Source organism: Falco naumanni, chromosome 11 (genome assembly GCF_017639655.2).
Source record: "Falco naumanni isolate bFalNau1 chromosome 11, bFalNau1.pat, whole genome shotgun sequence".
Taxonomy (NCBI): domain Eukaryota; kingdom Metazoa; phylum Chordata; class Aves; order Falconiformes; family Falconidae; genus Falco; species Falco naumanni.
The window spans coordinates 7,231,983-7,247,837 of NC_054064.1; the positions used below are offsets into that span (position 1 = coordinate 7,231,983).

A 15,855-nucleotide genomic window follows, 5' to 3' on the forward strand; every position below is an offset into this window, starting at 1 on the left:
CCTTCGCATGGGGCTGAGCCAGCCCCCCACCCCCCAAAGTTTCACCACAGTGGGCAGCTTGTAGGCGCCCTGGCTGTGGGGCGCCATGGTGTGCGGCCTGCGGACACTGTCACCTGAGGGCAGGAGGTCTTTGGGGCCCAAGGACCTGTTCGGTCTGCGGAGCAGGCGGGCCTCCTGGGGGCCGCGCTCCCCAGAGAGCTGTGCTGGCAGGGGCTCTCCCCATGCACCCCCCGGCAGCCTGTGTTCTGGGGGGAGGGCTCTGGATGGGCTCAGGCTCTTTGCTGCCCACTTTCCCATGGCCCACCCGCTCCAACAGCTGCCTCCTGACAGTGCTGTGATGCTGGGGGTGCCCTGGACAGGCAGAGGTGGGGGGCTCAGCCAGCTGCAGCGTCCCTCAGAGAGCAGAACCCCCCTTCCCTGCTCCACCGAGCAGCGTGGGGGGTGGGGGGAAGCTCTCCTCTTCCTGCGAGCACTGCCGGGGCAGCGGTGGGGATGCGCCTGCAAGTATCCGTCACTAATTAGAGGGGTCTGCGCTCCTGCTGCTGGTTTGGGGGTTTTCTTCCTTCCAGCCACAGAAGGGGAAACTTGTGCCGCGGCGCCGGGGTGGCTGCGCGGGGACAAGCCTTTTCAGCAGGCGCCGAGGCCGGCACACAGAGGAGCACGGCAGCAATGGCTGCCCTCTGCACGCTGGCGCCCACGCGTCTGGGCTGCAGCTGCCTGCAGCATCCCCCACATCTGGGCAGCAGCTGCTCAAGGCGCAGAGGAGACCCCAGAAACTGCAGCTACCGCTTATGCCTTAAAAGCCAGGAGGGTGATGCCTGGCAGATGCTGGTGGGAGCTTCTCCTGCCACCTCGTGCCAGACCACCCGCGTGTCCCGAGCCAGGTCACTGCGCGAACGACCCGTGATCTCTGCCGCTGCCCAGCGTGACACAGCAGCAATGCGTTTATTCACTGTTAAAGGGAGGGGCACCACCACCAACAGAAAAAGCAAATGTACACAAGAAAAGTGACTGAAGACAGTCTGGTGGCTTGCGGTGACGCCAGCAGCTGGGCCGCCCTCTAACAAAGGAGCGGTCCCGCACGGAGCGCCGGCAGTCACTCCCGGAGCAGGCACAACCACGCCGAAAGTAAGACGGGGATCAGAGGTGTGCAAACACCGGCCAACAGCGAGCCCTGCTCCCTGCTCGGACTCACGCTCCCGGGAACCTGCTCTCGGAGAGGTATGAAACCCAAGGAGCTACACAGACACTGCGATAGCCAGCCTCGGAAAGGAGACACCGCGTATTTCTTGCAGCGTAACCGAAAGAAGCGAGGTGCTCTGCAAGGATGAAGAGAATTAGCACGGGTTGGTGCTAAGGGCACGTGGGTGTTAACGATGAGAGCACCCGTGCAGGCTGCGGCAGGGCAGCTCGGTCTCACAGACACCCCCAAACCCCATCCGGCACACGGTGCCGCCGGCTGTCGGGGGGGGGGCAGGGGGGGTGTCACACAGCTGCTTGAAGGGAGCCACAAACCCGGTGGGGAGGAGTGTTCAGTCTGGGCTAAGCATCCCGGAGGTAAAGCTGTCTGGTGGTGAGCTTCCCGCTTGGGGAGGATGATTTGCTTGGGGAGGATGATTTTCGGGGGTGATTTGCAATTTCAGCAGAAGTCTTAGCATCAGCACCAATTAACCACCTCCCCCAGCCCCATCTGAGACCCAGATGGGAGGCACAAGCCAGCCTGTCCCGAGTCTTTTGGTGTTTGCAACTTAAATATGGGAGCAGACGCCAGGAAGAAATCGGTTTTGTTTTCCTGAAGAGCCACCCCATACCCTGCAATCGGCGTTTACAGCACGAAACCCCCGTCTGCGTTACTCCCCAGTGATGCTGCCAGGGTGAGCTTTCTTCATCGTATTTTGGTATTGAACTCCTGGCTAACTCTTAATTCACTGTACGAGGGAGACAACTAGGCTACCCGACACTGCTGAGACAACTCAAGCGACCAGCAACTCAAAGGTAACAAAAAGACTGGGAAGTAATACAGAAACATGACCTAGCTGTGAATCTCCTGCCTTTTGGTTGCTTATGACGGAGGTGTCCAAAAAACAGAGGTTGGGAAAAATTAAGACATCCTATTTACAAGTTCATATGCACTTAAAATACATAATTGAGCCCCGTTCCTCTGATAATGCACGTCGTGCACCCACAGAGAGAACGTAGCTTGAATGGTCATAAAAAAAAAATCTTTAAAGTTTTTTTTTTTTTTCTTAAAAAAAATAAGTTATTTTAGACCTGACAAATCACTTGCCAAAGGGAAGCAGCTGTTAAACAGAAGCAGTTACTCAGTTATACAAGGGCAAAGAAAGCATCAATCAATGAGCTTTAGAGGCTTGTATAACGAAGGAGGCAATTTCAAAAGCTTTTAAGAAACTCACTCTCCAGCTAACGGTTGTTTGCCAGCTTTCAGTGTGCATCAGCCCAGGTTTAAAGCTCTGGGGTTTGTAACCGTGCCGGGCTGGCCGACGGCAGGGTGCTACACCCTGCGCGTAAGCTTCTGCCGAGGGGTGGTGGATGTGAACGTGCTGCTGCAGACTCGCCGTGGCACCTCGGCGGTAAGTCGGCGGCACGGAGCCAGCCCGTGGGGGGAAGGCAGCGTGGGGCAGGGGGAGTTCAGCCGGGACTCCCCTCCCTCGCCATGGCCGCGTGGGGTTTCACACCACCGCTCCTCCCGGTAATGTTTCTGGCTGGCGAGCACCCGCGGGCTGGCGATGTGGTTTGTAATGCTCAGTGAATTCATTCCTCTCCCCTGTCCCGTCCTCCCCAGGGCTCGTTGCTCTGTGTCCGCATCCAACCACAGGCGGCTTGGGACCGCTGCAACCGGCTCCTACCTGCACGGGGTGGAAGCGCAGGGGTCAAGTCCCCCTCCAGCTGCCAAGGTCCAAACCTGGAGCCCAGGTCCAGATCGCACTGCACCGGGGGAGGAGGCAGCTCCAGTCCCCCGCCCCCTCTCCCCGGGTCCAGGTGAGACGCTGGCTGAGCCACGGTCCTCGGAGGAGAATGGTAAGAGCTGGGTGCGGGTTTTCTTGCTGGGGATCTCTGTGGGCGGACGGAAATGGTGAGAGCTTCATTTCCCCATGCTACAGGGGCGAGGGGGCGGGGAGGGGGTGTCCGAGGAAGTTCAGTCCATCACAGGACAAAAAACAGGATAAGCACCACCAGCAAGATGATGAAGAGGACGATAATTGCACACCACTGCCGTCGATCTGGAAGGAAAAGGAAGCATCAGTCTTCCTGCTTTAACAGAGAAGAAAAATCGGGGGAGAGGTTTTCTTCACTGTACTGCTAGGAGCTCAATTTAAGCTTAAAGAAGCTACAAAAAGCCAAAGCAGCAGCTCCTCTGGCAGCGTGCCCCACTGCAGTCCATGGGGCAACAGCACTCCTCCTCCAGGACACATGCATTTTTGGGGACAGCTGTGGGAATTTTGAGGCTTCTCCTCAATTTCAAACAAACTTGATTGGCTGGGACAAAAGCAATCAGGAGGAAGAAGCAGAGAGCTGCTAGGTGTTGCTGTTCAGTCAGGGAGTAACCTGTTTGCTGAAGGAACAAGAAGGGGTCCAGTGAAAGCTGCCCAAAAGAGCTCTGCCAGGAAGAGCTTGTGACAGCTCCACTTAGGAGAGTGCCAGGAATGAGGTCTCCCCTGGATGTCTTTACACCTTGCTGTCCCCATGCATGTTTTGCAGAAGCTCATCACTGCATCACCTCTGAGAGCTGCTATCTGTCTGTAGCAGTGTCTGTGACGGTGAGATAAAGCCCCTGTGAGATGAGATCACGGTGCAGCAGCAGGGACAGGGCTGCTGGCACCCCGTCCCAAATTCTGGGTATGGTAGCTACCCCAGGAAGAGCCCTGCTGGTCAGCCCCACCACATGCAACGCCAGGGGCAGCAGAAATGCTTTCACAACTCTCAGAAGCACTCCGCAACGATCAAAGCATTTTTCTCAGAGGAAAAGGGAGATACACACAGTTTGCCAGCGATTGTGCTGCCACTGGGCTACTGGTGACCCCAAGTGCACCATCAGCACTCCAAATGCTCTCTCTAGGGCCATATTTCCACCACCTCATTAATCCACCAGCCAGCCTAATCCTGAAGAATACTTCTCCTCCCGACTCGATGCTGCCTCTATAACCTACCCAAGCACCTACGGGAGAGGGGTAAGGGAGGAGGCAACTGCTGGGCGCACCGCCAGTGCTCGGAGAGGCGAGGAGGCGGCGGGGGACTTCCCGGCAGGCACGCTGGGTTTCCTGTTTGCTCTGCCCGCGGCACCCTGCCAGCCCACCGGCTTCAGGCACAGCCTTATAAGGACTTTTCTTGTGGGTTCAGCCTCCCCCCCGGTGCAGAAATCACCTCTTTCCTCTGCCAGCTGAGAGATGTATCTGACTGACACAGGCCTGCAGGCAGGCAGGCACCAGCAGCCTGAGGGCAGGTGGGATTTGGGAAGGGGCTTGCTGCAGGCAAGCATTTGGTGTGGGAGAAGCCACACGAGGTGGCAAGTGTTTTATGGCACCTTGAAAGCTTTTGTTCAGCAGACAGCCCAGGAAACTGCAGCAGAGCACGAGGCTGCAGAGCTTCCCCTCCTAGCATCTAGAGGGGGATTTTCCCACCGCAGCAGTAGCAGCATAAATAGAAAGGCATCTGTAAATAAAACAAAGGCAAAGGACAGGCTGCAGAGCAGTGTCTGGGCAGGAGCAGCTGCAGGGCTTGGAAGTCTTCCCTCTCTTTCAGGCACCAAGAACTGCTCCCTCCTCTCTGCTTGGGTCTGGGATGGCTGTCGGTGGGTGGGAGCACACAGTGTCCCAGCCCAAAGATCCAAAGGCTTGTCTCTCCCTTTCCAGGACTGGATCCCACTTTCCAGGACCTACCACTTGTCATGTGAGACACTTTGGCGAGCTTCTTCATGACATTATCAAGCCGTGACTGAGTGCTGTCTAACTCATGGGAGAAGTCATCCAGCATCCTGGGGACAGAGAAGCACAGCACTCATCAGCAAGTGGCACATCCCTTCAGCATTTCTCGGCACGCTCACACACATTGATCAAAACACAAATGTTATCAATGTATCACACCTTGGCAGAGAAAACAACACAGCCTGGTCTCCTGAAAGCAACCAAGGGGGGAAAGAAATCCTGCTGAAGCAGCAGCTCTGCTTTGGTGGAAAGTGGGAAGTCATTTGGGACTCCTGTTGGACTGGTCCTCTGCATGTTCACGGCTGAGCTCTACGCACCCCTGCGAGGTGAGGAGCAGGGAATTTCCTCCTTTTAAGAGGAAAGTCTCACTTACAGTCTCTGATTAGCAGAGACTACTTAGATCTAGGTGCCAGGTTGGACTTTAAATCTCTTTCCTTGTTCAGGACTTAGCAACTGAAGCTAAAATCTTGTTCCAGTCAGGTATCAAGCATGAATGAGATCTGCAATTGCTTTTAAGGTGCTTTTTGAACTCTGCATGGAAGCTACCACCTCTGCCTCTTCCACACAGCGACTGCAGTGAATCTGAATTCTGTAATGAATCTGAACACGATTCATGTTTCATGAAGCATGGCTTCATGAAGCCATGTTTTGTCAATGCCAAGAGCCCATTTGAAGAGAAACAAGCGCATCTGGAATCAAGGTACCAATCCGATTGTCTCCAGCCAGCGGGACTTTAAAGCTTAACATATTTCAAAGGACCAACTTCCTTCATCTGGGGTTCTTGAGTGCTTGTTAAACCCTCATTCAGTGGGCAAAAAGTTGTAAAAAAACGCATTGCAGTAGTTACCTGCTACTGTCTAGCAAGCACTGATGGCTTATGTGATGACTTGGAAGCGGACACACCACAGTAACGTGTTTCTATGACAGCAGAACACTCTCATGCCGCAAAACTTCACACAGGAGGTAGGTGTAAAGTTCCTCCTCTCCATCAAAGTAGACGTCACTTCACAAGGGACATAGCCCTCCAGTCTCTATCAGCCAAGGAGGGCTCTTAGGCATTGAACCCTTCAAGCCTCTGGAAGTGGTAGCTGTTAGCCTGCATAACTGGAAACTATATGCAGTTGTTTGCAAAGGACATGCACTGGGAAAGAAATCTAATTTATATGTAAATGGATGGATGCAAATTATTTTGTGAGCTACCCTTTAACCCTTTGCGTGGGTGAGGGATATTTTTAGCTTTAACTATGAATAGTAGCTCTGTGCTGCGTTTCAGAGCAGCAAGGCAGAGCCAAGAGCCCCCAGGTCAAGCAGTTATCTGTGGGCAGCACAAAACCCCATGGACTGAGAAAGTGCCCAGTATCCCCATTACACAGCACCTCCCTTCCTCATCTGTTCAGTACTGCTGGATGCCTGAAGCAGAGGAGCCAACTGTGTGCCTTAGGGAAGGTCCATAAAAAGGAGAGAGAAGGAAGGGTAAACTGGCAGCCAAGCCTGCCCTAGGTGCAGGCTTTCAATGAGACTGCAGCTGGATCCTTGCAGGCTGCAGTAAGAAACGCTTTCTGCTGCCTAAAATCAAAGGTTGGCTAGGAGAGGCTGCCTGAGAGACTAGTAAATTCAAGGCCCTAACAGGGGTAGATACGCGTGCATGGACTACCAGCTGTGTGGCAGCCAACCCCACACCCCACTGGATTTTTGGTGCTGTGTCTCACACTTACACTGCTTGCTCCTCCAGCTCCCCACCGATGCGCTGGGACATGTTCTTCAGCACTCCAATGCTGCCAGAGACCAGCTCCAACTGCTCATCTTGCTGCTCCACAATCAACTGGGACCAAAGAGAAGGGAAACGGGCAGTTACAGGTCTGCTGCCTCCTGCAGCTGGGTTGGCACCAGACAATCCAGTGGACAGACACTCACTGCTTGGCCAGCGTCAGCTGCAAGGCCTGAGCACAGCCCTAAGCCACCAGGAACGAGGACCGCATTCCTAAGAAATGTCTACGTGAGAGCCACAGGTAAGCCTCCCCAGCATGGCATCCCTGTGGCACAGCAGGCTGCAGTCGACATCACTGCAAATCCAGCCTCAGCTCAGCCATGCCCCCTCCCCTCCCGGCTACACCCACCACTAAAGTGACTCTTGAAAGCCACAGGGGCTGCTCACCAAAACCTCCACAAGCCGCCCCATCCACTGCAGGTATGGCAGCGGGGCACCAGGGAGCCACACAGATGCTGCGCCTGGGAAACATAACCTGGAACCTGCTGCAGCTAACAAGAGGTTAATGTGAGTAAAGGCTGTTGCAGCTTCTACAGCTAAAAATAGCAAGCCTGGCTCTGACTGTGCCAAAGGAATAGGTCTGCTGATGTTTTTAAGTCACTTTCAGGGCACAGTCCCACTAAGGATTAGACTTACCCTAGTTACCTATTTCTGAATCTATTTATCTTCCTAGAGTCACTAGGTAAAACTCATCTGAGCCCAGGCAGCATCTACTAGCTTTAGTAGAGTCTGGCATCTCCAAGGAGCTGCCTGTTTAAAGGCCCGTGTTGAGTGGGCTGCTGCACGTGGGTCTGCACCTCCGGGCGAACTGCCCCTGCAGCGGGGAAGCACCTCGCCAGGGGCTCTTGCAAAACCCATGCACAGGCTTTCTCACGAATGTCCTGTTGACAAAGGCAGGAAAAGGAAGCAGGCATGTGCTCCTGCTTCTAGCCTGTTCTGATGAAGATGCACACCAACAACAGCAAACACCAGCTCATTTTTTCAGCTTAGGGGAAGCCGCATAAGAGAAACAGGCTCTTTTCTGTTTGCAACATTTCTGCTTTTCCAAAGATTTCAGCAATCCCCGTAGTATTAAAGCTTAGTGTGCTACATCCTTCAGTTCACATCGTTTGCCTTCTGCACAGAGCAGAAGACTCAAGCCTCAAGGGTTAAAAACTCTGCACCAGGATGCATCCAAGGCTGTGGTGTACAGGAAACACATGCACAGGTATATACTGCAAGCAAAGAGGAGGGCTCTTGGGTCCCTGGATCCAGACCAGCCGAAGACTGAATGTTTTTTTTCCTTCTTACAGCCTGTACCTCATCCCCAGCACTCATTTGGCAAGCAAAGGTATTTAGTCCGCATGGTGCCAGCTGCCTTACCTGTTGTTGAGCTTGCTGCTCCTCGATGAAGTGTGAATTTGCTAATTGCAGCTCCCGGTCCAGACGGCTGTATTTGTCAGGTCCAGAGCTCCAACTCTGACTCCCGCTTTCTCCCAGGAGTGCCTAAACAGATGCAGAGAGCCCTTAGCAACACCCTTGTATCTGCTTACAGCCCGTCTATACAGGTGTAGGGGGAAGGCAGACAAGGCAACGCTCCCATACACACGCATACAACACCCTTTTCCTCCTGCTCTAGTGCTACTCAGTCAGAGTGGTGTTAGGAACTAAAACAACACGATGCCAAAATGCCAGCCTGGGAAGTCTTTGCAGCATGATATTGCAGATGTGCCTCTCCAGCAGCAGGAGAGCTGGAGTACGACTGACAGACGGTACGCACAGGAGGTCTGCACAGCACAAAGGACTAGCAAAGGTCTGCTCGAGAGGCAGCACTGCATGCTAGGACACATGAGCTGGGATGTATCCCGATACATTGTGTTAACAGATGTATAGCTCGAACTGAGCACGGTACTACTAATGACAGGGGCTTAAGAGGGTCTGGATAAAGTACTTAACCAGTTAAGCTGACCATAAAATAGCGTGGTATTTCGCAGTGCTGTGTGCTCATGTTCTTTGATTCAGGTTACCTGTTCCTCCGGCGTACTGCTCAGTTGCCAGCATACAAGATCACACTTGCTTACAAGCTCTACAACCTGAATGGAGAAGGTTGTGCAGAGCCAGCAGGGACATGGCTTTCCAGCCAAGTTAAATCTCATCCCTGGAAGGAGTATAACATGAGTGACAGACACTGGAGAACGAACACGGCCCACAGGTGAGGAGCTGCACCCTGCAGCACTATGAATGGGTTAGGGAACCCTGCCCACCAGCGTGGTGGCAAGGTCGACTTGTAATGAGACCATCTTGCAGCTTCTGGTCACGGGCAGGAGGGGATGGCTGAGTATTTATGAAGAACAGCAAGACAATGACCAGGCTGCTGTGGCAAGCAAAACCCAAAACAGTCTCTGCAGTTCATCTGCCTTGCAAGGTTCAAGGCAGAGTGACAAAAGCCAACGGGCTGACTGTGCAGGAAGCCAGCAGGACATCTAGCTTTGTCTGCCCCTGAGACACTAAGCAAGCTCCTGGTTCTCTCCAGTTTGTGGCAACTGCAGCTACTGCTTATTTAGCGTGGTGTGCTTGTTTTGCTGCAGCTTCAGCAGGAAGGCCTGTTTGCCAGCCTTAGCCTGTGAGGGTCAGGTTGCCACCAGCCAGCCTCTCGGACACAAAGGCACGCTGGAAAAGCTTCACGGTCTGGAGGAAGGAGAGGAACTGGGGAAGGGAGAGGAAGACAGCAAAGGGAAGTCGGTTTTCCTGACCAGATGTCACTGCACGAGCTGGGCCATATGGTCTCCCGCAGCTAGCAGGAACTTCACGCAAAGGAAAACAGCAAAACACAGACACAGCTACAGACTTGTTTGAGCAAGGGTGTAAGGGACTTCGCTTCTTCAAGTGTTTGCCAATCATGTCAATTAACCCTGTAGCAAGCTCAGGAATCAGCTCTGTGCTTCTCGGTAGCTTGTTGCAATTTGTCATTTTTGCCACAAGTGGCAAGACTGATGCCACCAGTTAAGTTAAATCATACGAAGGATGAACCGACTTTTACTGAGGCAGCTCTGCGATCTCCTTACAGCCTCCTCATCAGCTGAGAAGAAACACAAGCTGCATCTATTCCTATTCCTTAGATTACAAATACAGACAGCTTGAGACTCCTTGAGCTTCTTCCATCTTCTTACATGGCTAACTATTACACAAGGCAGCTGTGTGAAAGGATATTGCAGCATTTTGGCTCCTAAATACAGCAGAGCACGGGATTACATTCACTGACATGGATTCTGAGTCCGTTCCCCCCGAGGAGGAGGGAGATTCCCCTTACTGCCAGATGATGCAACACTGACAGTTGTACACAACCAGATCTGAAGACAGAGACAGATGGCAAGTGCTGATTTACTGCTTTGAGAGGGTGGCAGCAACGTGCCTGTGAGAACCAGCTCTCTCAGGTCAGCAGAACAGACACGGTTCACACACAGCTTTGCTGCACCATGCAAGCCCCTTCCCAGAACAAAGGCTTTTAACGGGATGAGTTACAGACAGGATGTATATTGTAATAACAGCTTTTACACAGTTTTGATCAACGCTATACACTACCTTACGCCATGGGGCCTTGGAGTAAGTGAAAATGTAAGTTTCACCTAACATGTACCTTAAGACAACAGCTGGTAGAGCAAATAAATCCTCCTCACTCCTTCAAGTACCAAACAGCCGCTGCATGCACTCAACTTGCCTGTTTCTGGTTCTCACCTGCCTGTTTTTTCTTTCAGCCAGTGCTTGCATGGAGGAGTTTGACATCTGATCCTTCATTTCCTGTTCATTCAACAAAAGTGGTACGTAAGCATTGGATTTGAGGTGACAAGCAGTTTCAGGGTGCTACAGGGCTGTCTATATCTAGCAAGGCTTCTTTAGGGGGGGTGAGGGAAGGGAGGTTTTCTTTGAAAATGTATGGTTTTAAAGAGTCTAGAAAGGTATTGTAGAAAGCTTCATCACAGTTCATTGTTTTACTAATACTAGAATCAACAGCAATGGGATATTTTGAAAATATTCCTTATTTACTGCACATTTTGTTCCACTACAGCCAGAAACAATTTGTATAACATTTAATATTCCCATTGATAGACTGTAAGAAAGAGTTATGTTCCTCAAGGTCTTGGAAGCCTGTAAGCCTCTGTACTTTATTCCCAGTTGCATCTGGTTTTATATTGCACAGTATGAGACAGACTACCTGTCCTGTGGCTGTCCTCTCTGACTATGCCTACATCTTCTCTTTCACCACTTAAGTTTTGCTGTTGAGTTCCTGGAGATCACTAGCCACAGAAGGCTCCCCATCACAACATAAAGTTGTCTAGTTTTCACAGGGTAGGCTAGCAAATAGTCAATATGATCTAGCAGAGGTTAATCCACCAGCACAGTTCTGATGTCACCAGCACATTTAGGTATATTTTACTGTCCAGAGATGTGTAATAAATCACCCAAGAGCATCAGATCCCACTCGATTACTTCTCACCAGCTAATACGCATGCTGCTGTGCGTCAGGAATTTCCCCATGGAAACTGGAAGTGGGCTGCAAAATGCCACTAATGAATTTCATTTAACAGTAAGAAACACTGCTCCAAAACCCATTAGCCAGCACTTTTCAGCCAGGAAAAGAGGACCATAGAGCAGGCTTGCCTGATCCTGTGGGTTTGGGAGCGGACCACATCGAGGGCAAGGCAGCGAGCACTTGCCTGCTACCCGGAGCCAGCGCGGTTTCAGGATCCCTTCCCACGCAGCAAGCCTTAGGAACTGCATCCAGACCACAGGACTGCAGGTAGGGTGCATGCTTGCTGCCAGCCACAGCAATGCGTTTTGTGAAGCAGGAACATCGGAGTCATGAGGAACAGCAGAAACTAAGCTAAACTCAGTGTAGCTATTAATAGGGAGAAAACTTCCTAACTATCAGCTTGTTACCAGGCAGCGAAGTTTTTGAGAAGATGCTTCGTCTCTATTTATTACCACCAAGTTGTTAAAATTCTCTTTTTGCTTCTAAGTGTGAGCTTAAACAAACAAAAAAAATCTCCCTGAAGTTAAAAATAAATCTAGTGGTTGTTTGGTAGAGGTAGGAAGCTGAAGTCACCATGTCAATAATGCTAGGCTTTAACCACCTGTCAGTGTTCAAAGTGGACTCCCTGTTTTTGAAAACTAGTGCAACAATAGCACAGGACAGTTGCGATTTCCTTCAACTCTGAAGAGAAGCTCTAGCCTCCCCTGCATCACAGTGGGATCTTTACTCTTCTTCTCCAGTTACTATAGGTTCCCAGGCTTGCTGTTGTGAGACAGGTGTGAGGACTTAAAGGGCCGCAGCAGGAAAAGGAGAGTATGCCACAGGGGGCACCTGCAGCCCCAAACCTCTCTGGGCAGCCCCAGGAGGGAGCACACAGGGAAGAGGAGGAAGCCTAAGAGAGAGCAGGTAGCAGGTTTATTCTCTGCTCTCCAGTTCAGCACAGAAACAGCCACAAGCTTTCCTTTTTTAAACCGCCTAATCACTCCCACGCCTTCCCTGCACTCCCACCCCAAACCCACATTCCTTACCCTGACCACCTGCCGTGTGCTCGTGATGAAGGCTTTCCTGATACCCAGCTCCGTCGCATCGAGGTTGAATTTCCGTGGGTTTGCCTCAACAATGCGTAGGCAGTGAGTCAAGGAATCCCCATTAGTGGTGGTGGGTACGCACACAGATCGACAAACCCCAAGCGTGCCTCAGCGGGGACCTACCAAATGGCCACTGCGACGTGCTTCTTCCCAAAATTTGATTAGCAACATATGAAACACTGGAGGAAAAAACAGGCATAGCAGGAACGCACTGTGCAGCACATGCACCAGTGTGAGGTTTCTCTCTTGCTTTTTTTTTTTTTTTTTTTTTTTGTTCTCTGATGCTGCACAGCGCTTTCGGGAGCGTTCAGATGAACACAAGGAAAAAGGAGTATTTCTGGAAACCAGCCTGGAGTATGACTGACTATACAGAAATCCAAATTCATACAGCACACAATAGGCTTACTGGAACAAAGCATCTTGGAACATACCTTGTCAAAAGGAAAACAAAACAAAAAGGCAAAAGGAAAATCCTTTTGCTGAACACATTTGCCTTAATTTCCCATCTGCACTCTGAGGAAAGCTGATGTAAATGCAAAATTTGACCTCAAATAGTCCTGATTTTTTCAAAAAGCAACTACTGGCAAGCACTGGTACACAGCCGTTTAGTACAACTCGGGAAATGCACACCCCTACCTCCAAAGGACCACAGAAAGGATATTAATTGTTTCATCCAAGTCTTCCAGGTCCCACTCGATGCTCCGCAGATTGTTCCTGAGCTCATTAGTGGTCCAGTCGATTTCTTCTCTTGTGGCGATGGAGGGATCTTGCAAGAGCTCTGTCCACCTCTGGAAGAGCCCCTGGGCGGTGTTCACAGCTTTCTGCACCTCCCTGCAGCCAGGGTGATTAAAGAGAAGCGAAGGGATTAACATCAGTTGCCCTACAGCAGTCACACCAGGACAGCCCTGTGCCCAGCTGAGCAGCCTTCTCCCAAACATCTTTCCTTCAAACAAGTTTTAGTATACTTTGTAAAATAAGGATTTGCCCTACCTGCTGGACAATCCTGTCTGCACCACAAAGCACTGAGCAGCAACTTACAGGTCAGCTTGAAGGGACCTATTTCTTTAGGGCAGTTTCTGTGAAGTGTCACACAGGCAAGCCAGGGCAGAGTGTCTGGACAAGGCACATCTTTGGCAATTAATGTTTTGCATTCCTCTCAACAGCTTTCCTCCAAAGCCTCTTGACTACCTATGTCAGATACCCTAAGGGCACACAGAATTACAGGAACTGTCCCCACAACACAGCCAGGCAGGCTGTTGAGTGGAGCACTGTTTATTTTAATTCAGCATTTAAAAAATACACAGCTCTACTATGCTGGCTTAGGGAACAGAAGTCTTTTCTGCTGCTCTAAGCTTTTTGGAGATGAATGCATTCACAGCACGGGAAGGTAGGCTTTGCTGACAGCACTGAACACTGCTTTGCTGGTTTGGGGCAAGTGGGTCTGTAAGTTTGGGTCATGGTCCATCACCGTGGACATCTGTATTTACAAACTCTGTGGTCCTGAGCTGTGAAGCCCTCCCCCAGGTTCATGGGGAGCCAGAATGAGGGATGCAGATGAGACCAGACTTTCTGGCATGAAAGGTGGCCACCACGCAAGCCCAAGAGGTTGCACACAAGCATCCACGTTAAGATGCAAGTGTTTATCCCCAGTGAAGGAAAGCAGGTTATCAGCGAGGGAAGCTCAGGACAGATCAACTGAGCGCACAACCTACAGGGGTGCCAGGCCATCAGCTTTCTTTATGTTACACTGTGGCCTGAAGTACTCAACTTCGCTGTCTAAGCTGCAGACTCTCAACACCCTAACACATGCCCTTCTCTTCTCACACGCCTACGGCTCCGAGTCTGCCACAGCTAGTGCCCTGAAGTCAGCAGCCCGCACTGAGGATCTGGCAAGCTTCATTCCCTCCACTACTTGCTAGCAAAGTTTTGGGTTTGGTTGTTGGTTTGTTTTTTTTTTTCCTTCATCTGAGCAGGAATTTAAAGCAGACCTGGATATCCTGTGACGGGAGGAGTTACAAACACCAGGAAAGCAAACCAAATGCAACACCGGTGGCTCCACCACCACCAGCCCCTTCGAACCACTGGGTAATAATTAACACTGGGAGCGGCAGCACATCCCTTCTCCCCTCCCAGCCCTTCCTCGCACGGCGCAAGAACTTCTCCGGGAAGTTTGACGGGACGTTTACTCCCCACCCATGGTGACTCCTATTTTTTCCCCTCAGCACCAGTTCAACCTGGCAGCGATTCACTTTCCCCGGCAGCACCAGCATCCCTTCCCACACCTCTCGCCCTCACAGGGCTTTCCCCACCGCTCCCCTCGGAGCCTCCGCTGCTCCCGAGAGCTGTTCCACTGCGACATGTGGTAGGAGACTGGCCCTGCAGCAGGAGCTGATGGTGGCCCTGGGGTAGATCTTGGAGACTAAGGTGCTTTCACCTTATTAGTCACGATTTTTCTTTCCTCCTGCCTTGAGCACCTTTGGTTTGTGTTTGCCTGGGCTCGGGGCCCTTCTCTGCTTGCTCCCACTCCCGCCCGCAGTCCAGGCTGCGGTTTCTGCCGCAACTCGGTGCCTGCCCCTCTCCATCCCTCCGGCCGGCACCCCCGGCCTCTTGCTGACACCCCCCCAAGGGCGACATTTCCCAGCCGCTGCTACCTGGCTCTGACGGCAGCTCTGACTGCGGGGACAGGCAGCCAGGCTGTCCCCAAGCCGGGCCACCGTGCCAGCACCCGCACCTGCGGCCAGGGCGTCCCCCGCCTCCCCCGGCCCAGGCCCCGGCCCCGAGGGGCGCCTACCCGGCGCGGCGGGGAGCGCTTCGTGAGGGGAGGCCCGAGCGCGGCCCGGCACCTGCCCGGCACACAGCGCCTCGCCCCGGGGCCTCCCGCGCCCGGCCCTCGACGCCGGGCACCCGGCGGGGCCCACAGACAAGGCGGGGGGGACGGGGACGCCATTTTCCCCCACCCGATCGCCTCCAGAGACCCCCGACCGCCGCTCACCCCGCCCCTCCTCAGGCCTGCCGTGCTGCGGGAGGCCGCTCCCAGCCCGGGGGAGCCCCCCCCGGCCCTCTCCCCGGCCCCCAGGGCGCGGGGTGCCCGCCGGCGGGCAGCGCTCACCCCTTCACCACGAAGAAGGGGTCCTCCATCGACATGGCGCTGCCGCCGCCCCCGCCGCCGCCGCGCGCCCCCCCGCCCCGCCCCCGCCGCCGCGCCCCGCCCCCCACGCCCCGCCCTCGCCGTCACGCGCCGCACGCCTGCGCACACCGCCGCGGCGGGGGGGTGGGGCGGGCCGGGGTGACGTCACAGCGGCCGCCTGAGGCGGGCGGCGCCACGGCGGCCGTGTGAGGTGGCGGCGGGTGCCGGGGGCCGGTCCATGCCCCCGGGCCGGTGCCGGGCGGGGGTCGGCCCCGCCATGGGGTGTGGGACCGTCCTGGCTCTTCCTGAGGGTTTTTCCCAGGGGCGAGGAGCCGGCGGCCCGCTGGGCCCTGCAGCACTGCGGTGGCAGGGTGTCCCCTCAGCCCTTGCCGCCCTGTCCCCGACGTGCCGGCTTCTCG

General features: G+C 53.5%; 1 protein-coding gene across 3 annotated transcripts; it reads right to left on the reverse strand.

Moving 5' to 3' along the window:
• Window positions 1-926: 926 nt before the first annotated feature.
• On the reverse strand, window positions 927-15,516 carry STX6 (syntaxin 6). Of its 3 annotated transcripts, XM_040610826.1 has the most exons (10): window positions 15,419-15,516; window positions 12,971-13,140; window positions 12,250-12,344; window positions 10,426-10,488; window positions 8,074-8,196; window positions 6,659-6,765; window positions 4,899-4,993; window positions 3,193-3,242; window positions 2,868-3,075; window positions 927-1,319 (listed from the first exon to the last, which is right to left on the reverse strand). In XM_040610826.1, the coding sequence occupies exons 1-10, from the start codon at window positions 15,451-15,453 to the stop codon at window positions 1,192-1,194; spliced, it is 1,074 nt and encodes a 357-aa protein (XP_040466760.1). In that variant the 5' UTR covers window positions 15,454-15,516; the 3' UTR covers window positions 927-1,191. The 3 variants fall into 3 exon arrangements, with proteins under 3 accessions (XP_040466760.1, XP_040466761.1, XP_040466762.1); XM_040610827.1 differs by lacking the exon at window positions 4,899-4,993 and having other exon boundaries at window positions 15,419-15,479; XM_040610828.1 differs by lacking the exon at window positions 927-1,319 and having other exon boundaries at window positions 2,957-3,242; window positions 15,419-15,479.
• Window positions 15,517-15,855: the final 339 nt, after the last annotated feature.

What these genes read in the sequence shown, in the direction of transcription:
- STX6 (XM_040610826.1), bottom strand. Translation starts at nt 15,453, where the DNA reads ATGTCGATGGAGGACCCCTTCTTCGTGGTGAAGGG. An exon ending in CCCTTCTTCGTGGTGAAGGG is followed by an intron (nt 13,141 to 15,418) that starts GTGAGCGCTGCC and finishes CCCTGGCTGCAG; the next exon opens with GGAGGTGCAGAAAGCTGTGA. An exon ending in CTGAAAGAAAAAACAGGCAG is followed by an intron (nt 8,197 to 10,425) that starts GTGAGAACCAGA and finishes GCATCTGTTTAG; the next exon opens with GCACTCCTGGGAGAAAGCGG.